Below are 22,132 nucleotides of genomic sequence, written 5' to 3'. Positions count from 1 at the left end.
TCGCTGGAAAGTTACATAGAAATATGCTTCTGCGCTCAATTGAAGTATACAGCTCCCCCGCAAATGTTGCTGTGGGGGCTCTGTCCCCTATACTAACTAAAGATCACGTGTTGACTGCGCAAAAAGAGCTGTGAAAAGATCTGAGGCCACAAGTTGAACATAGTCGCGAGTAATAAAAATAGTAATCAGGGAATTGCAGTTTCTTTCATTCCGGTCTGCGAGCAAGGTTTATTTTTTCGTTCAGACTATCGATTTCGGCCAGTGGTGATCATCTTCAGACCTGCTGAAACATGGGGGTGGGGAATGGATGATGATGATGATTTATGGGGGAGCGGGGAATGGAGTACAACCAACAGACAGTCTATATCTTAAAACAACAAAGTATGATATCAAGAAATTATTTCGAGGGCGTGCCGAAACGAAATGGCTCCGTCTTAAGTGCAGTCAGTCTCTTAAGGCTTTTTAAAAAAGACAAGCTTTAATAACATTCCACATCTCTATTCTTCATGTCTGCATATTCACCCTGGAGACGAACAGGTTTCTCCCAACGAGAGACCAGTTTGCTGATACCGTCACTGTAGAGTGTTCCACTTCGTCCACTGTGCCGCAACACCTGTGCTTGGACCGCTTCGTTAATATCAAAGCGAAGTCCAGGAAGGCGTTCTTTAAATTTTGAGAACAGATGAAAGTCGGATGGGGTCAAGTCGGGACTGCAGGGAGGACGATCGATAACAGTGAACCCAGTGCGTCGGACTGACGCAGGTGTCGCAGCGCTCGTGCGTGGTCTGGCGTTGTCATGCTGAAAGAGAGGGTGCTCCACGTGTGGACGAACTCTTCGAATTCGAAACTTGATTACAGCACACTGTTTCTCATGGACCAATATAGCTACGTTACACGCTGCCATGTTACACGCTACAATTCGGAGCCCTCTTGCGACAGAGGGCTGCAAAGAAGTGGACATGAAAAATAAAGATGTAGAATGTTAATAACGTTTGTTTTATTTAGAAAGTTTTTAATAGTTTTGACATAAGAGAATCGGAGGCACTATTTATTAGAGCGCCCTCGTACTACATGTGGAATACATGTTCTTGAAATACGACGAAGGATACCTGTGTAGGAAAATGTCCTCATATTAAACCCAGAATGGAATCATCGAAAAATACAAACAAAATCAGCTAGGTGTCGTCGAACATAATGAAAATTGTGTTACGATCTAGGCTAGAGCGCCGGTAGAGTAATCATGTGAACGGCACCACTGTTGATAACAAGCTGGGGTAAGTTTCCACAAAATATATGTTTGTGCCGTAAGATGGTTACGTGTCGTTAATGTAAACGTGTTTAATCAGTGTATATTTATGTAAAATTCAGTGAAGAGAAAACTTTATGTCGTCTCCCTTTCTCCTTTTTTTTTATCAAAGGCTTCGATTTGTTAGTTTGGGACCGTGGATGAAAATGTTTATAAGTAGCGTCGCATATATTTCGTACAGTCGCAGTAGCGGCTAAAATATACACGAACATTCATCAACGGTGCTACGTAGGCATATAATTCCGAATAAAGGTACTAGCTGGGTTGTAACGATTTGCTTATGCTGTCAACACACACCGCCAGCTCAAAATTACGCGGCTTTTTTTCTTTTTTTTTTTAAACTGTAGTAGTTAATGCCCGATAAATAAATATTGTTGCAGACAGAGACACCTAAGTAACTGCATTATTATTCTCAACGTTACGTAAATTACTACTAAAACACTGACCGTTTATGCTGTTAATTATGATCTGAATAATATTTATGTCATTGAACACAATATTTTTACCAGGCAGCGATTTCCTCGTAATCAAGACTGAGCCTCGTATTATTATTTGTTATCATTGGCTTTGTGGGGTATATTTAATGAAAACGTTTATAAAATAAATTTTCTTTTCCCGATAGCAAAATATTTAAAGTATTTTTTCTTGTCGTTTTGTGGGTGAAGCCCGAAAATCATGTGATTAATTAAATTTCAATTGATGACTGTCAATGCACCATTACAATAACAGATAAGAACGGCAGATGGCCAGTTATAAAACTTAAATTCTAGAGACAATTAATTACTTCCACTATATTACGTTCACATGCAAAAGGTACGAAATGACATTAAAAGGACAAATCCTTTTTATACATATATTGTGAAAAATCTTACGTACAACTGACAAAACCATTCAGAAGCAACCTCGTACAAAAGCGTCTAGCAGGTTTGAGAGCTGACACCAGAGTGATTATTTCATTCATCCAAATGTTTATGACACGGTTATACAGAAATTCTGTGACATGATATACTCATAGTCTTTGTTATTTTTTGTATTTGTTACACAAAAATATAGTTTTTATTAATATTTTTTATGTTTAAAAGACGCAAATGTGGAGACTTTTCTTGTTCCAGATAATATTTTTCATCATTGACAGCACATTGACATGCATAAACACCTACAGTTTTATTTGTGTTTGCACAGTCCACTTGTGGTTATCGTAACCTTTTACTACGGTTTTTAGAAGGCTTTCCAGAGGACGACACTGTGTACAATAAGATAAAAATTACTCTGGGGTCTTGATATGCACAAGTTTTTACAGCAATAAAAATAAATACATTAAAAATACAAATGGAAATGAATTTCATATTATTAAAAAAGAAATAGGTGGTTGAAAGTATGTGATTGTGACACAGATTATTTTTGGCCTGACATGAGATAATTTTAGTTAACCAGTAATAACGTACCCGAGTACAAGCTTAAGGAGCACGTACACTGATCAGCCAGAATATTATAACCGCCATCCTACTACCGATACAAACCCACCCAGGCGATAGCAGCGTCACCTGGCGAGGAATGACTACTAATTAGACAGACGCACGGAGCAGGTAGTATCAGTGAGCGTGCTGTCCGTGTATGGAATGGGTAAGGCAGATTTTGACAGAGGGCAGATTGTGATGGCCCGGAGACTCGGCACGAGCATTTCGGTAAGTGCATTCCTAACCAAGGACCTCACAAGCAGCCTCTCCATGCGTCAGTGTTAACACCACGACACCGGCAACTACGACTGAAATGGGTACGTGACCATTGGCTCTGGACGTTGGCGCAGCGGCAGAACGTTGCATCGTCAGATGAATCGCAATACCTCCTTCATCGTGCCGATGGGAGGGCACGAATCCGTCATCTTCCAGGGAACAGCTCCTTGACACCTGCACTGCGGGCCGGAGACAAGCTGGCGGCCGCTCCATTATGCTCTGGGGAACATTCACGTGGGCATCCATGGGTCCTGCGGAGTCATGTAAGGGACCATGACGCCAAGGAGTATCGTACACTGGTTGCAGACCACGTACACCCGTACATGACGATAATGTATCCCGACAGCAGTGGCATTTTTCAGCAAGATAATGCGCCACATCACAAGGCCAGGAGAGTGATGGAGTGATTCGAGGAATACAGTGGCGAGATCCAGTTGAAGTACTGGTCCCGCAACTCGCCAGATCTGAACACCATCAAAAATTCTGGGATGTGACTGAACATGGCGTCGGAGCTCCTTGCCTCCCACTTCGGAATTTATGGGAATTAGGTGACTTGAGGGTGTACATATGGTGGCAACTCCCTGCAGCCACCTACCATGGCCTCATTGCTTCCATACCAAGACGCGTCATCGCTCTTAACCGTGCTAAAGTGCGACATAGCGGCTATTAGTGAGGTAGTCATAATGTTCTGGCTGATCAGTGTACATTACATATTTTTAATTACACTATGTGATGAAAAGTATCTGGACACGACCAAAAAATACGTTTTTCACATTAGGTGCATTGTGCTGCCACCTATTGCCAGGTACTCCATATCAGTGATCTCAGTAGTCATTAGGCACCATGAGAGAACAGAATGGGGCGCTCCGCGGAACTCACGGATTTCTAACGTGATCAAGTGATTGGGCGTCACTTCTGTCATACGTCTGTACGCCCGATTTCCACACTTCTAAACATCCCTAAGTTTACTGTTTCCGATCTGATACTGAAGTGGAAACGTGAAGGGACACGTACAGCACAAAAGCGTACAGGCCGACCTCGTCTGTTGATTGACAGAGACCGCCGACAGTTAAGAGGGTCGTAATGTGTAATAGCCAGACATCTATCCAGACCACTCCGAACTGCATCAGGATCCACTGCAAGTACTGTTAGGCGGGAGGTGAGAAAACATGGATTTCATGGTCCAGCGGTGGTCATAATCCACACATCACGCCGGTAAATGCCAAACGACGTTCGCTTGGTATAAGGAGCGTAAACATTGGACGATCGAACAGTGGAGAAACGTGTCGAATGACGAATCACGGTACTCCATGTGGCGATCCGATGGCAGGGTGTGGTATATCGAATGCCCGGTGAACGTCACCTGCCAGCGTGTGTAGTGCCAACAATAAAATTCAAAGGCGGTGGTGGTATGGTGTGGTCGTGTTTTTCAAGGAGGTGGTTTGGTTCAAATGGCTCTGAGCACTATGCGACTTAACTTCTGAGGTCATCAGTCGCCTATAACTTAGAACTAATTAAACCTAACTAACCTAAGGACATCACATACATCCATGCCCGAGGCAGGATTGGAACCTGCGACCGTAGCGGTCGCTCGGTTCCAGACTGTAGCGCATAGAACCGCACGGCCACTCCGGCCGGCGAGGTGGTTTGCACTCCTTGTTGTTTTGCATGGCACTATCGCAGCACAGGCCTACACTGATGTTTTAAGCACCTTCTTGCTTCCCACTGTTAAAGAGCATTTCAGGAATGGCGATCGCATCTTTCAATACGATCGAGCACCTGTTCATAATCCACGGCCTGTGGCGGAGTGGTTACACGACAATATCATCAATGTAATGGACAGGCTGCACAGAGTCCTGACCTGAATCCTATAGAACACCTTTCGGTTGTTCTGTAACGCCGACTTTGTGTCAGGCCTCACCGACCGACATCGATACCTCTCCTCAGAGCAGCACTCCGTGAAGAATGGGCTGCCATTCCCCAAGAAACCTTCCAGCACCTGATTGAACGTATGCCTGCGAGAGTGAAAGCTGGGTGGGCAAACACCATATTAAATTCCAGCATTACCGTTGGAGGGCGCCACGAACTTGTAAGTCATTTCGACTAGATGTTTGGATACTTCTGATAACGTATTGTATGTTCGACGATTTCCGGCTGATTTTCTTTGTATTTTTTGAATATGCCACTCTGTCTTAATTATATTAGGACACGTTTTAAACAGATATGCTTCTTCAAATTTATGTTTATTATTAGTCTTCATGTGTGGCAGCAATACGTTTCATTTTGTTATAATTTATTGTTTTAAGCTGTATACCTTCTATTGTTGTATCTGGTTTTCTCTTTCCTGGTTAGATACGGAGTTGGTTCCTCCTGACCGAAATCAATATCCTGACGAAAGAAAAAAATCAATCATAGATTTGAATAAAAGAAACGTACTCTAGAGATCCGGGATGTTCCTCGGAATGCGCTCGTCATCCATCAGTCTACAGACTGGGCTATGACATCGTAGAATTAATGCACTCATAGCACTGTACCAGTTAGGTTATACAGGGTGAACCGCAGGCGAGTGACCACCCCCCTAAAACAGGCGGATTGGAGGGAAAACCTGTGAATATATGTTACCAAAATGAAACTTTCGCGAGGAAGTGCTCTACCAACTGGCCTACTCAAGCACGATTCACGACCGTCCCTCACAGCATTACTTCGCCAGTACCAAGATGGTGGCTGTCTTGGAAGATGCCATCTTCGATACAACTAAAAATTTTTCCAAACGGCGTCATGTAACATAGCGGACAGATAGTGAATTGCATAAGAAGAAAAAAGGAGCCGTTGATTTGAGAACATCTATATTCATTTTCGAGCTATGACTGATGTGACTGATGTGAAAGCTGATGGCATCAACACAAGCCGTGCACGTTCAGATCGTCTTCACATCAGCATGAGTTGCATCCGTATTATTGCAGAGGATTTTAGCTGTTTCCCAGACAGGCTACCAGTTACCAGCAGTTTGGTTCTAAAACTGTTCTTGAAACAGACAACAAAATCATGGACGATAGCAAACGACTACTGCTGCAGCAACATCAAACGCTGTTCTGGTAGCTCAAAAATGGTTCAGATGGCTCTGAGCACTATGGGACTTAACATCTGAGGTCATCAGTCCCCTAGAACTTAGAACTACTTAAACCTAACTAACCTGAGAACATCACACACATCCATGCCCGAGGCAGAAATCGAACCTGCGACCGTAGTAGTAGCGCAATTCCGGACTGAAGCGCCTAGAACCGCCATGCCACCGCGGTAGCGTCCAGTAAAAGTCCATACCACAAGACTGGTCGCATCTCGCAGGAAACTGCACTCAGCCGTAAGTAATTAATGAGAATTTTAACGTCCTTACAACATGCAAATGTTATAATCTAACCGAGAACGATTCAGATGGTCAGGTTCATTTCGTAAAAAGGGTTACACATAAGTTGGACTCAAATTGTCTTTCCCCTACTGCTGTTTATAGGTGAAGCTAATATCTCTGTGAAATGAGAGGTAAGTAAACAGAATTACGGGCACTGGTCAGATATCGCCGCTCACAGTACGGATCCATAAAAGTTAGAAGGGCATTGAAAGTGATGGTCTGATGTGGAATATGGGGTTCTTGTATTATTTTTTACAGTACACTAATAGCAGCTGTTTACCGGCAGTTGTTAAACGAAGATGTGCTCTTGCTGCTACTGTCTGAAGACGGGAAATTTCCAACTTTCCCCAACACGATGGCGCCTCATCTCATACAGACTAGCCGTCCAGGCATACCTGAATATCCAGTTCCTCTGGAGACGGATATGTCGCGGAAGTGCGATGGAAAGCCTGCCACGTTCCGCAGATTACAATCCTTTAGATTTCTATCTGTTGGAACATGCGAAGGCAACTGTGTATGCGATGAAGGTGAGGGATCATGTCTCAGAGAGCTGGTAATTTATGCTAGTACCCGCAGTCCGGTACATTTGTTGGTTAAAGTCTGTGAATAATAGGTGAAGCGGATGACAACAACCATACTACGTGCTGGAGCACATAAAGAGCACGCCCTTTAGCCTTTTTGTGTTACGAACAGCATTTGCGTGATTCTGCACAAAATGAGACACAACTCGAGAATGAATAAAGCTATGCTCAAATGAAAGACGCTGTTGTTTATACTGTGTATTCCTTGTTTCCCACGTCCACGACGGCGGCATGCAAAATGGCCGACATATTTGTAACATAGACTCATAGGTTTTGCCTCTCTCCAGTCTCATACTACTTTAAGTTTCTGTTTATCCACCTGCTTTTCGTTTTAGAAGGGTGCTTCCACAATAGACAGGTGACTGACTTTGATGAACTGTGTTCAGTCTCATTTACACTCCATCAGAATTGTGTAGCACTTGAAAGTTGTCAGTTACAATCGCAACTTTCGATGTGCAGTTAGCAGGTTTCACTATTCAATCATGTCAGGTTTTAGGTAACGCTGGTCTTCTGCAAGGATATAATTCTGTACTTAATTATCAGTCGTGAAGCCCGTAGTTCACCTCTGGATCAGCCTGCGAAGTTCTCGGGACGTATTTTTTGAGTTCCCGCAGAGCTAGCCAACCAGATCACTACACGCCCCGGTGTGAATTCTGGGTCGCGTGTGTGAACGGTCACTCTTGGTTCTGGCAAGTTAGCATGAGACCTTTTTTTTTGTACTTTGATGGAGCGGCGTCCTGCCAGCAGCCTTGCGCTGTTGTAAGAGGTACTTTGACGGCAACGTTTGTAATATGCGTCCTCGGAAATCGTGTAGTTTACGCGTTTATTACTATGTTGGTTCGCAACACGAAATTGAAGGTAGACAATTTTACTGAAACTTTCATGGCTCGGAATCCCATGAGGTGATCTCTTCTTTGTGTTTTTGTAAGGAAAGTAGGTTTTGACACTTGGTACAGAATCTGCTTTCTTTTCCCTAATTCTTTCGTATCACAGAATATTTCATTTCCTCATACCCCTATTAACGAATCTTTTCAATAATTTACGTGTTGTGTCTATCTTGCTTCGTTTGATTTTCTCACATGTTGGAACGCTTTGTGCCATGCGTATATTGAACATAAGTGGTAACGCGCTGTCATGGTTAATTACTTTTGGGAAACAATTACATGCATTTATATCCAAACGTTCTTTCAATTTTTTCTTTCGCATTTCATCCCGACTTGCACGTAATAGTTAGCAAACGATCATTTGATGCGAAACGTAGAGCTATCCACCAGCAACTTGTAGGATTTTCATGATTATCCAAATTAAAGTCACTCGACGTGACTTTTAAACTTTGCGATTATAAGCATGATATTTCAACATAAAAGTTAGGTGTTGGAGAAGAGACGGCTAGCAGAGTGGTAATATCTCACTATATACAATCTGTCAATCTGTGATTGTTTGATGCCTTGTGTGAGCTGTTACAAGAGACTAGACCTACATGCCCATGGAACTCCACGTGGCTATAAGGCACATTCCCTTACACGTTTTTTGTGCATGGTGAGATGTCTGTCAGGCTTGCTCAGATTCATGTAAAGCCACTTTTTTTTTTGCTAAGGACGTTGTAAATCGTTGCGCAAGGTGGTGAGTGTTCCCTGTTTGGAATCGGGGAGGGGGGGGGGTTAAAAAAGCAAGAAAAATGTTTGTTTCTTAAACAACTAACTTTACTTCTCGACATATTCTCCTTTGAGGGATATACTATTGGTCCAGCGATCTTCCAGCTTTTTCATCCCATTGGGAAGACACGTTCTGTCAAACTCTTCAGAATACTCGTCGACTTGACACCGACTTTCATAGGCAGAAACGATCACCACGGTAAAATAAGGAGAATCAGAGCTCGTACGGAAAGATATAGGTGTTCGTTCTTTCCGAGCGCTATACGAGATTGGAATAATAAAAAATTGTGAAGCTGGTTCGATGGACCCTCTGGCAGGCACTTAAATGTGATTTGCAGAGTATCTAAGTAGATGTATATGTAGAAATCACGTCCTTATTTGATGAAAATGTCTTAAGCAAGCCAAAGTTTCAGTTTAAGGAACAGGAAGAAGTCACTTGTGACCAAGGCTGGTGAAAAGCGTGGATGAGGAACCAATTCAAAGCCCAGTTGATGCACTTTCGCCGTTGTTAGCACTGATGTGTGCGATGGCGCATTATCCTAGTGAAATACCACCTTATTGAAGACCAACCTTATTCTTTTTTTCAGCCAATGCAAGGTCCAGTTATGGTTCTGCCTTTCTCCAAGTAATCTATGATAATCATTCCGTGGCAATCCCAAACAACAATGGCCGTCACCTTATCAGCTGAGAAAATGGTCTTTGCCTTCTTCGCTGCACTATCGCCAGCCTTTTCATGCTGTAGTTTTGACTGTGGTGTGTAATGATGGATCCAAATTTTATCAACGGTCAGCTCAAAAAGTCTTGGGGATTGCAGTTAAACATCACAAGTCACTGTGTTGAAATGTTGTGCCAGATGCACTTTTGGTCAACTGTGAACAATCGCGACACCCACCTTGTGCACAGCTCCTTCATAGCCAATTCCCGGTGCGGGATATTACGCACTCCCTCAGTTGAGATTCCTACAGTCTCAGCAATCTCATAATTTTTTATTTGGTCGCCTTGCATTACCACATCATAGACTATGCCAGTGGTTCCCTTTGTGGTGACCTCAATTGGACGGTCGGAGAACGCTTCGCCTTCGGAATTGATCTGACCCCGCTTAAATTCATTAATCCAAAACTCAAATATCTTCAACGATGCTGCAGAGCCTGCGTAAACTTCATCCAGTTCTGTTTCGATTTGTGCTGCAGTCTACTCCTTCAAATAAAAATGTTTAATAATAGCACGAAACTCCGTTTCCTCCATTTTCCATCGCAGTCCAAACGCTGACGAATTTAGACAACTATCAACAATTAACAGTACGCCGTACATTGTTGGAATTCGTTAGGCAATTCTTGGAATAATCAAGCTTACCACCCATGAAGGGGCAACAAAAATGTTCCATTCTTTTATGGAATTTTACCAGGTTTTTCAACCACAGTCGTAATATTCTACAAGCTCTTTGCATTCAGATCGCCTTACTAGTTTGTTTGATAGGACTAAACATTGTCTGTAAGAGGGCACACCATTTAATTCAAGGCATACCCTTACTTTCGTAAGTAATCCGTTTTCAAATTCTAGCATGAACTTTACTCACTTTATTTGCAATGCGCCATGCGCAAGATTCAGGGACACCGTCCATCTACCAGAAAACGGTGTACTATCGTACTAGAAGGGACAAGTAAACAGTAAACTCTGAGTGTTTGATAACACGGGCGCTTAGTGATCACGTTTTTAGTTGAGAACAACATTGATACGAACGTAGAACTGGAAGAGGGATGTCGCCAGGAAAGCACCAGGGCGGGAAAGACGGATAAAGTAGGGGTGGTGGTGTGGTCACTTTCTTACGTGAATAAGCCACTAATAGACTGTCCATTCCGAGCACGTATTTCCGGGTTCTTAAGCTGGTGCGGCTTCCCTCGATATGAGGTGCTGTGAGTAGTAAACCACATTCATAACGAAGCCATCGTTTTTTACTTTATTCCAAGCGAACATAGGGGATTCTTATGTTCTGTAGTGAGAAGTAGTGTGAATTGTGCATGGGCAGGACTGTGTAAGGTGGCAATAACAGACAATTCGCAGAACTGATACCCGGCTCTTTGTATTTACTCAACAACAGCGCTTTACGCAATGTCGTAAGACGTTTAATAGAAAATAATTTAAGGGAGATATGTCCATACTGTAACGCCTCCAAGTTTGCATTTCATTCTTATTCTTATTCCTCTTCTTGAAACTTTTCTGCTTGTGCAGATCGTTCCCAGAGCCACTTGCAAGCGTCTCTTTTCTTCCACACTTTATCATTTAGCATCTCCTCCAACTGCAGTCCCTTCGGCACACATCATCCTGCAGCCGGTGTCTCCATATTGTTCGCGGCCTTCCAATTGATCTTCGTCCAGATCCTATCCGTTCCAGGGCTCTTCTCGGAAGTCCTTCTGGTCCCATTCTTTCAATGTGACCAAGCATTTAAGCCTATTTCTCTCCATTGTTTTTTCAGGGGTTGATCTGCAGAGGGTTTCCCATTGTTTCACTCCTTATCCTCTTCCTTCTTGTATTACCCAGCACCCCTCGTAGAAAGCACATATACGCTGCTTTCTTTGTCCAAGTACAACATTTTGATCCATGAGTCCTAGCTGCAGCAGATGTTTTTCGATTTCTGATTATGTCCGATACACAAGAATAAAATCCGTACCTCTTGTAATACCCTATATTTAGTGAAGCCAATGTAAACTACTTGCTTGTTGGAGCCATATAGTAAGTTATGAGTGCCGTCTGTTTGTAAGCAAATCGTTTGATGACAGCATTGATTTTGTTGCAGTTTTCATCTATCTTTTAGTGTACGTGGCGAGGGAATTGCCGTTATAAGGAAACTGTAAGGTAGGTAGCAACATAATTTTTTTATGGCTAAGTATAAATGAAATAATCTTAATTTTCATATCGTCATGTATTTGTATTCGTTGTAGTATGTTTGTAGGAAACTGACAAAGAGAAAATGACGACGTTGCCTCTAATGTATTACTATAAGTTTCGAATATTATATCTGTGCAATTTAAAAAACTTCCTTGCATAATGACGTTCAAAACATGCGTTTAGTATTATTAATGCAACATAACGTTTAGAGCTGATGTAGAGAATTTTATAGTGCGTCCTTTATCGTAAGTAATCAATTAAGCAATTATTTTGTATTGCAGTGTGGCTACAGAAAGGCGTTATGGAATGTGGAGCACAGATGAATTGCATCATGCAGTAACAGTATATCTAAATAGGGATCATGGGTTAAATGAATGTGTCCACAGTAAATAGCTTTCCAGGTTGAGAACGAATTGGAAGATCACATGATTACATCTACATAGTCGATGTAACGTTTAAGCATGTCGGACGAAATAAAACTTTGATATTGTAGAATGGATTACTTGACAATCCGCCAGCGCCTCGTCAAGGAGCCTCTGAGATGACGAGCAGCACATGGCGAAAAAATTACAAAATGTGAATCCATGCAAAGTGTGTAGTGGTGGGGACTTGAATGATAAAGTTATGTTGCAATATCTGCAGATAATGATGTAAGAACTAAAATACGGAAAATTTCCTCAAACATAGTCTAACATGCATCTTTAAGTTTGTAAAGGTGGTACTATATATGCGTCTACTGGTACAAATTTGGAAACCAAATTTCTAATTTATACCACTTAGGAAACCAGATTCGTAATTTATACCACTTGCAGACGTTTAGAAAATTAATCGTTGCGTGTTTATTTTTCTCAGAATGTTCATTCCCGAAATCAGATGCTGGAACCAAGAACAACATCCTACAGTCTGATAGTATTGTTTTACTTTTGTGACTTCCTTGTATAGGCTAACATAAATAAACTCTCAGAAGTGGTCAAATTAGCCAGCTATTCTCTACGAGACCAAAGGATGAAGAAAATTTATACGGTCGGTACATACTCTTAAGTATAGATTTAGCTTTCGAAGGAGACTGTGGTTACAAAGTTAAACGACGAAGCTGTCGACGCGACCATAATAATCAAACAAGAAAGCGCCCTTACTCTACTCTGTATTTGGAGTTGATTTACTGTAGACCTCGAGTTACACATCGAATCCATCTTTTGTGTGTAGTGTATGTGTGTGTGTGTGTGTGTGTGTGTGTGTGTGTGTGTGTGTGTGTGTGTGTGTGCGGGGAGCAGGGGTTCAGAAAACTTTTTAGATGCAACCCGCCACGACTTCCTCTTCTGTGCCAATGTCTTCACTTTAGAGTAGCACGACCGATTATTTGCTGGATATAATCCAATTTCTGTTTCCCCTATGGTTTTTGCCTTCGTCGCCTCCCTCTAGTTACATGATTGTTATTCCCTGCTGTCTTAAGGAACGTCCTATCATCCTGTTCCTTGTTCTAACGTTCTCCACAAACTTCTCTATACGCCTTCTTTTCGGAGCACCTCCTTATCTCTATACTTTCGTGTCCACTTAATTTTTAGAACACTTCTGCAAGAGCTCATCAATAATGAGCAAGCGGACACAATACCTGATGTGAACGAAAATCGGACTTTGTAACCACAGTCTCCTTCGAAAGCTAAATCTAGACTTAAGAGTATGTACCGACCGTATAAATTTTATTCATCCTTTGGTCATGTAGAGAATAGCTGGCTAATTTGTACCACTTCTGAGATTTTATTTATGTTAGCCTATACAAGGAAGTCACAAAAGTAAACTAAACGTCTTTTATAACTGATCTTAGATCTGGAAAGAAAAATTTTTAAATATGTTTCATGACAGACATTAATGGTCTGTATCAACAAAACGAAATGCTTTTGATTAACAAAATAAACTCTTTCAGTAGCTGCACGTACGGATTTAAAATACGATATTGTAAAGCAACTACGGACAAAATGGCCACACAAATGAAATTAGCTTTTTGTTCATTACAATCCTATAAGCTGCCATAAGTCACAAATAGCAATAAACTTCTGGTTATTTCGGATAGATCTGTCACATCTTCCATCGCGAGAGAGGATATTACTCAGGTTCTTAAACTCTTCACACACTTTAATTTTATTACCGCCAGCGTTCAAGTTACTTCCGTGATCTCCGCAACGCAGATATTTCGTGTTCTCAAAATTAATTTTCAAACCCCACATTTCATATTCTTCCGGCTAGTTCCTAAGCACGTAAGATACGTCCTCTTCATCGTCTACTGCAACGACAAGATCATTAGCATGGAAAAGTGAGTACATGCACTGGTACGCCATGCCCAAGTACTTGCTACACCACAGATCCGGTGCCTCCTGCACATACACGAAGAGTGTGGGAGAGAGGCAGCATCCTTGCTTCAGTCCTATGTTATCCTGAATGCCTCTCTAGTACCTTCTTTCCCCACTTTAATGACACATTCTCCTGACTCGTAGAGGTCTATGATACTACTTACGTACATTTTTGGCAATTCCGCTGACCGCAGCACCTCAAGCAATGTGTCATGAGCTTTCTCAAGATTTATGAACACAAAATGTCCCTTCTCCACGATCTGTTTTATGGTAAAGATGTTTTTTACACATGGATTGCCTCGGCAAAAGCCACTTTGTTCCTCCAAATCAGCTATTGCCTTCTCCATTCTTGATATTACAGTCCTCCCTTATAGCCAGCTAATTGAACTTGAGACAGTTATTCCATGACAAATGTTACGCATTTTTTTGCTTTCTCCTTTGTGTATGGGGTTAGTTACCCCAAGTTCCACTCTACTGGAATTTATTCCCCATACCACATATACACTGTGTGATCAAAAGTATCCGGTCACCTGTCAGAAAATGACTTACAAGTTCGTGGCGCCCTCCATGGGTAAAGTTGGAATTCAATATGGTGCTGGCTCACCCTTAGCCTTGATAACAGCATCCACTCTCTCAGGCATATGTTCAATCAGCTGCTAGAAGGTTTCTTGGGGAATGGCAGCCAGTAATTCACGGAGAGCTGCACTGAGGAGAGGTATCGATGTCGGTCGGTGAGGCCTGGCAGGAAGTCAGCGTTCCAAAACATCCCAGAGGTGTTCTATAGGATTCAGACCAGGACCCCGTGCAGGCCAGTTCATTACAGGGATGTTATTGTCGTGTAACTACTCCGACACAGGCCGTGCATTATGAACAGGTGCTCGTTCGTGTTGAAAGATGCAATCGCCATCCCCGAATTGCTCTTCAACAGTTGGAAGCAAGAAAGTGCTTAAAACATCAATGTAGGCCTGTGCTGTGATAGTGCCATGCAAAACAACAAGGGGTGCAAACCCCCTCCCTGAAAAAGACTACCACACCATAATACCACAGCCTCCGAATTTTACTGTTGGCACTACACATGCTGGCAGATGACGTTCACCGGACGTTCGCCATACCCACACTCTGCCATGCGATCGCCACACTGAGTCCCGTGATTCGTCACTCCACACAACGTTTTCCCAATGTTCAATCGTCCAATGTTTCCGCTCCTTATACCAAGCGAGGTGTCGTTTGGCGTTTACTGGCTCGCTCGACCATGAAATCTAAGTTCTCTCACCTCCCGCCTATCTGTCATAGTATTTGTAGTGGATCCTGAAGCAGTTTGGAATTCCTGTGTGGTGGTCTGTATAGATGTTTGCCTGTTACACATTACGACCGTCTTCAACTGTCGGCGGTCTCTATCAGACAATAGACGAGGTCTGGCTGTACGCTTTTGTGCTGTACGTGCCCCTTCACTTTTACACTTCACTATCACATCGGAAACAGTGGTCCTAGGAATGTTTAGGAGTGTGTACACAGGTATGACACAACTGACACCCAGTCATCTGACCACGTTCGAAGTCCGTGAGTTCCGCGGAGCGTCCGATTCTGCTCTCTCACGATGTCTAATGACTACTGAGCTCCCTGATATGGAGTACCTGGCAGTAGGTGGCAGCACAATGCACGTAATATGAAAAACGTATGTTTCTGGTGGTGTCCGGATGCTTTTGATCACACAGCGTATTTATTAAGCAATCTGCTTAGATATTCGCGCAGAATACTTGGACCATACCTCGGTAACTCTGTTGGTACATTCTAGGCCCTGGTGAGTTGCCAATTTTCATTTGAGTATGTGCCTTCTGTACCTCTGTCCTACTGATTGTAACATATTTTTAAGCAAATCGGAAGCTTTGTTTTGAAAAAAAAAATGTAGTTTACCGAAAGTTCTCCGTGTTGCATTTACGTTTCAGCTAATTTCATTCTCTGTCAATTCAGTCCTTGTTTTCAACTGTCGAAACTACGGAAACATATCGCGTGGTTCAAAGATTTCATTGTTAATTTGTGTTATTTTCTTTCCGATATGTTCATTGTACATTGTATTACTCTTATTGTAGTTTATTTTCAGACCTAATTTCAGCCGGCCGGACTGGCCGCGCGGTTCTAGGAGCTGCAGTCTGGAACCGAGCGACCGCTACGGTCGCAGGTTCGAATCCTGCCTCGGGCATGGATGTGTGTGATGTCCTTAGGTTGGTTAGGTTTAATTAGTTCTAAGTTCTAGGCGACTGATGACCTCAGAAGTTAAGTCGCATAGTGCTCAGAGCCATTACCATTACCTAATTTCAAACTTTCTCTGTTAAACTCCTCTGTAGGCCAACAACACTCGACGATCAACTAACGACATATTTCACTTGCAATAAATTATGCGCTGTTTGCTGTTTCAGCCAATAGCAGTGACGCGTTACGACACTACGTTGCCGTCTTCAGGTGCCTTATCGTTGCCCTGCGCTAATTACTGCCAGTTTCAAAGCGATATGCAATCTGCCTTGAGACAATAGACCCGGATTGCATATACTAAGATTCAAAAAATCGTACGCGGCATATAAACAAGCACATAGCATGCAGATAGGCTACAATGTGACACCTGAGGATAGCAGCGTTCTGCCGAAACTCGTCGTCAGCGATCGATGAAGCAGTACACCGTATTCTATTTGTTGTAAGCTACCGTAGCAGTCACTGACCTCGCAAGAACGTCCGCTGCCACTGTGGGGAATGTTAGGCCGCATATAAAGCAGACCGCGAACAGAAACGATTCTTGTGCAGTCCTCAGGTGTTGGATACCCTCCAGATCCTATTAAAGGAAGACGTGTAACCAATTCAAAGCCGTGCTGCCAAATTGGTTACAGTTCGATTCAATCAGTGGTCGAGTGTTACGGAAATGCAGCGTGACAGACAGGAATTCTTGGAGGGAAGAAGACTTTATTCAGGGAGTTCAGAGACCCAGCACCTGCGACAGACCACAGAATGATACACTGCCGCAAACGTTCTTCTCGCTTCAGGACCATAAAAAAGAAAAAAATTGAATTAAGTTTTTGCCCGCGGCTTCCCCTAGTACGCTTATGTTTAATATATTTCACACATATATAAATACAGCATTAAAAAGAATCATCCGATAGTGTGCGTCCTTTGTAGTTCTAGTAAAAATGGTTTCGGAACAACAGAAAGCATTTTGTATTGCACGTTTTGCGCAGTGCGTGTCAGTAATAACTGTTCAGCATGACTTTCGTTCTAGGTATGGTGTGAATCCTCCTACAGCACGGAGTATTAGACGGTGGCATGAACAGTACCGAGAAACAGGTGAATCGCCGGGCCGGCCCCGAGTTTCTGATACGGACTTCCATCGCATCCACCGTAATTTCCCAAGGAGTCCGCAGAAATCCGTTCACCGTGCAACTGGACAGCTCAACATGCCCCCATTGTCCGTCTGGCGCGTGTTGCGTCGACTTTTACACATGAAACCATACAAAATTCAGCTAATGCAAGTTCTCCGTGAAGGAGACAAACAACAACGTGTAGAGTTCTGTAATTTCGTTCTTGCGAAGATGGAGAATGACAGTTTTCTTCCACGCTTAGTGTTTAGCGATGCGGCAACATTTCATTTAAATGGGAAGGTGAACCGTCATAATGTGAGAATATGGGGTACAACATGAGAGGGACTCTCCAAAATTTTATGTGTTTTGCGCAGTTTCAGGAAAAGGTGTGTGGTCCATTTTTCTTTGCCGAGAACACTGTCACAGGAAGCACGTATGTCGATATACCTGAGAACTTTCTTTCCCCACTGATTCGAATGACGTCATTTACCAACAGGATGGGACACCACCACACTAGCACCTGGAAGTGCAGGAATTTTTAATTCAAAGGATTACTGAAAGATGCATCGGTCGCTCTGGACCAAATGATTCAGCCTTACATTACTGGCCTCCAAGGTCACCGGACCTGACTGTGTGTGATTTTTTCTTGTGGGGGTTTATAAAAGACTCTATTGATGTGCCTCCATTACCAATAACAGTGAATGAACTGAGACATCGCGTAACGGCAGCTGTGGAAGCTATAACTCATGAGATGCTCGCTGCAGCGCGGGAATAATTTCAATACCGCATCGGCATATGCCGTGCATCTCAAGGGGGGGGGGGGGGAGGGGGGGCATACTGAACACCTATGAAAAGATAAGAAAAAAAACTTTTTGAGTTTCCCATTCATCAAAAAACAAAAATTCATTTATATGTTTATTAGTTTCAGAAATATAGACATGCCAAATCGGATGATTCTTTTTTCAAAAATGGCTCTATACACTATGGGAGTTAACATCTGAGGCCATCAGTTCCCTAGACTTAGAACTATTTAAACCTAACTAACCTAAGGACAGCACACACATCCATGCCCGAGGCAGGATTCGAACCTGCGACCGTAGCAGCCGCGTGGTTCCAGACTGAAGCGCCTAGAACCTCTCGACCACAGCGGCCGGCTTATTCTTTTTTACACACCCTTTATTTCACATACATTTGCCATATTTCGTGCACATTTGCACACGTATTTCGTCTGTAGTTGACCTTCCGTTCAATATGAATACTGAAGAAGCTTGTAATTCCGGCCGGGTAGGAAGTAAGCTAAAACTCGTTGGCAACTGTCTGACATGCGACTCCAGAGAGGACCTTAAATATATCTGTCATATTCAGCCCAGTGGCATGATCTTTGGCTCGGAAACATGCTTACGAAATTATTCCCTCCCTGCTCATTCTCGCGATCTGGTTGATAGTTTGAGCAACACAAATAAAAGGCCGATCGTGCTTCACACTTTTAAAGTGTTCCAAGTCAAAGAAATACCGAAGTGAAATAGCAACAGGTCGTTTTCGAACAATTCTACATATCAATCCTTCTTAGTTCCACCAACACCCCTGAAGTCAGTAGGAGCATCTTGCTCCCACAGTATTTTTATACAGCGTGATTCTTTGATGTTGTTATAAGCTTTCAAAGATGATGGAGAGGGTAAATGTATGTATTTGATGTGAAGGACGTTGATCCGCGACATACCGAGTCGAAACTTATAAATGAAAATTGTGCTGATATCTCTGACACTGGAATACATATACCTGCGCTGTTGCTGTTAAGAATGAAGAGTAAATACCTATGGACGAAAAAAGAAAAAAGCGACTAGTAAACATGCGCTCTAAAATGCATACCTTAAGAGCTATGAGCATCTGTTCGGCCCCTCTGCTGTGAAACAAATCTCTTCCACTGCAAGGTCTTTGGTTCCCATATCATTGGAGGAGGTAATATGGAGCACAACAGGAAAAGAATTTCCAGTACATATGGCCTCTAAAATGAGTATGTTAAGAGCTATGGGAACTTGTTCAGTAGAAGAGAAGTGTTTCACAGTAGCTAAGATGAAGAAGTGCTCAAGCTCTTAAGGTATGCATTGTAGAGCCCATGTTTACTGCACTTTTTTTTCTTGTTTTGGTCCGTATTGCCCCCGCAGAAGTTGCTTGCGTTACACTGTCAAAGTATCAGAACGATTTCACTTCTGATTTTCTACCCAGTAGTTTCTGGGCCAGCGCCCCTTACCTGAAATTGATATATTTATTCTCCTTTATCAACCCTGAAAGTTTGAACATCATCATGCAATTACCCTGTACAACATTGTATGCACCAAATTTGCTTGAAATTTCTCCAGGAGTTCCTGAATTATGATTTTGTCATCCTTTTTCACCCAACCCTCAGCCATAGGGGGCTTGGGGTGGGGAGGTGGCTAGGGATGTCTTTGTGTCAGTGATACAGGTACCAAATTTGGTAGACCGCGTCAGATATTACAGAGAAACACTGATATCCCACTGTCTTTGCTTCACTCGAACCATCCCCCTCTCCCGTTTGGGAAGAAATATCATGAAGACGTCATCAATAAACTTTGCGAACCCGGAAACTATAGATTCGATACTGACATCGGTCGTTATCAATATCTTTGCATATCACGGTTTCTCATCCCCACACCTGCCCCAAGGGGTTACAGAAGATATTGTGCCATACAGTGTTTACATTCGAATAATTGTACAAACAATGCGTCACATGTACACAAAATTTGGTGGATAGTGCTCCATACTATCCTGTGTTGTGCTTGCATGTAACCTTCTTCCCGACCCCTCCCCCTTTCCCGCGAAACTTATGGGAAGTATGTGATTCTCATCTGTACAGATCTTCTTCCAGGCGGTGATATTTGTTCCTGGTTTAGTTGAAACACATCCAGTGGTTCAGGAAGAGGAACGTACGTACATACATACATACATATATACATGCAATGATTTTGATGAAGATTTATTGATGGATTGGCTGATTTGGGGGAGGGGATCAAACAGTGAGATCATCGAACTCATCAGATTAGGGAAGATTGGGGAAGGAAGTCGGCCGTGCCCTTTCAAAAGAACCATGTCGGTATTTGGCTGAATCAGTTTAGGGAAACAGCGGAAAACATAAATGAGGATGGCCGGACGTGGGTTTGAACCGTCGTCCTCTAGAATCCGAGTCCAATGTGCTAACCACTGCACCACCTCGTTCGGTTTTCGTGAATACGTAGAGATGTGCTTCTGGATCAGAATGTTGAAAATTACGTAGACTGATAAGATAAAGGATAAGGAGGTTCTCCGCAGAATCGGCGAGAAAAGGAATGTATGGAAAACATAAGAAAAACGGTCAGGATGGCAGAAAATGTATTTCGACATCAGGGAATACCTCCACGGTACTAGAGGGTGCTGTAGAGAGTACAATCTGTAAAGGAAGAAGAAGAATGGAATACATTCAAAAAATAATTGAGGAAGTAGGTTGCAAGTGGCTTACAAAACACTCGTTCGACGTATACTTGAGTATTGCTCATCAGTGTGGGGTCCGTACCAGGTCTGGTTGACAGGTGAGATAGAGAAGATCCAAAGAAGAGCGGCGCATTTCGTCACAGGGTTATTTGGTAAGCGTGATAGCGTTATGGAGATGTTTAGCAAATTCAAGTGGCAGAATCTGCAAGAGAGGCGCTCTGCATTGCGGTGTAGCTTGCTGTCCAGGTTTCGAGAGGGTGCGTGTCTGGATGAGGTATCGAATATATTGCTTCCCCCTACTTATACCTCCCGAGGAGATCACGAATGTAAAATTAGAGAGATTCGAGCGCACACGGAGGCTTTCCGGCAGTCGTTCTTCCCGCGAACCATACGCGACTGGAACAGGAAAGGGAGGTAATGACAGTGGCACGTAAAGTGCCTCCGCCACACACCGTTGGGTGGCTTGCGGAGTATAAATGTAGATGTAGAAGAGGTTATCGCAGGAGAGGTATTAGTCACAGGTCGCATCAGACCAGTCAGAAGACCGATGGAAAGAAAGGAAACAATTGAAAGATTAGAGCTCGTACAGTCGGGTATAAGTAGAGTTTCTCCCTCGCTCCACTGGCGAATGGAATGACTAGATACGGTATAAGTACCCTTCGCCGTGCGTCTTTTGGGGTAAGATGTCAAGGCGTCAAGTTCTCGTGCAAGCTTTCTATTGGCTGCCGCCCCCAACATGCTGAAGCACACAAGAAGGGTCGCGGACGATCTGAAACTGTGGAGAATCATCTCACAAGATGGCGCCGACAGGTTTACAAGAAGCTACCGCTCTTGCTGGTACGGAAAACTGAAAACAATTTACGGCTGCCGAGCCTTGTCCGAGCCTCTCAGACGGTGTAATGATTTCTCCGCTCGTTTGCAGGTTTTTATCGGGCCTTATCTACTCGGCGAGTTGCATTGTGAGAAACCGGATCTCCCGCCGCTGCAGCCCGGCAGGTGTACAGCGCCCCCCCGTCCCCGCCCTCCGGCCAGAAATCACGCAGCGGATGCAAACGCGCGCCCTCGAGCATGTCGGGAATTTCATTTCAAGAACAATCGAACACAAAAAGGAAGGCGCAGAGCAAGTGCCGACTCACGGCGCCTCGTTACGCCGGCCAACATGGCGGCGGGGCCCTACCGTAAGGCAGGGTCTGTCCGCCACACTAGCCGCAGCAACGTGAGTCTGCGAGGAAACCGGTCACCTCGCACTGCTGCTAAAAAGTCTGAGGCTAGACCAGAGCTACGCAGTGCTAATATCTACCACTCGTGCTTACTGTTGTCCTACTGTGGAACAAAATCACACAGCACAGTTTAATTCTCGCAACACTCGCATCACCATCGGCAATGC

The 22,132-nt window shown here is 43.3% G+C and overlaps 1 protein-coding gene across 1 annotated transcript in view; it reads right to left on the bottom strand.

The window, feature by feature from the left end:
• The window catches only part of LOC126456534 (homeobox protein unc-4-like), a 124,305-nt gene extending 110,043 nt beyond the window's left edge, over window positions 1-14,262 (bottom strand). Inside the window, exon 1 of the mRNA XM_050092284.1 lies at window positions 14,080-14,262. Coding sequence (XP_049948241.1) covers window positions 14,080-14,262 — 183 coding nt within the window. The remainder of the gene's footprint in view (window positions 1-14,079) is intronic.
• Window positions 14,263-22,132: the final 7,870 nt, after the last annotated feature.

Source organism: Schistocerca serialis, chromosome 2 (assembly GCF_023864345.2).
Source record: "Schistocerca serialis cubense isolate TAMUIC-IGC-003099 chromosome 2, iqSchSeri2.2, whole genome shotgun sequence".
Taxonomy (NCBI): domain Eukaryota; kingdom Metazoa; phylum Arthropoda; class Insecta; order Orthoptera; family Acrididae; genus Schistocerca; species Schistocerca serialis.
The sequence above is the reverse complement of the archived record's forward strand: the minus strand, read 5'-3'. Positions and strand labels throughout refer to the sequence as shown.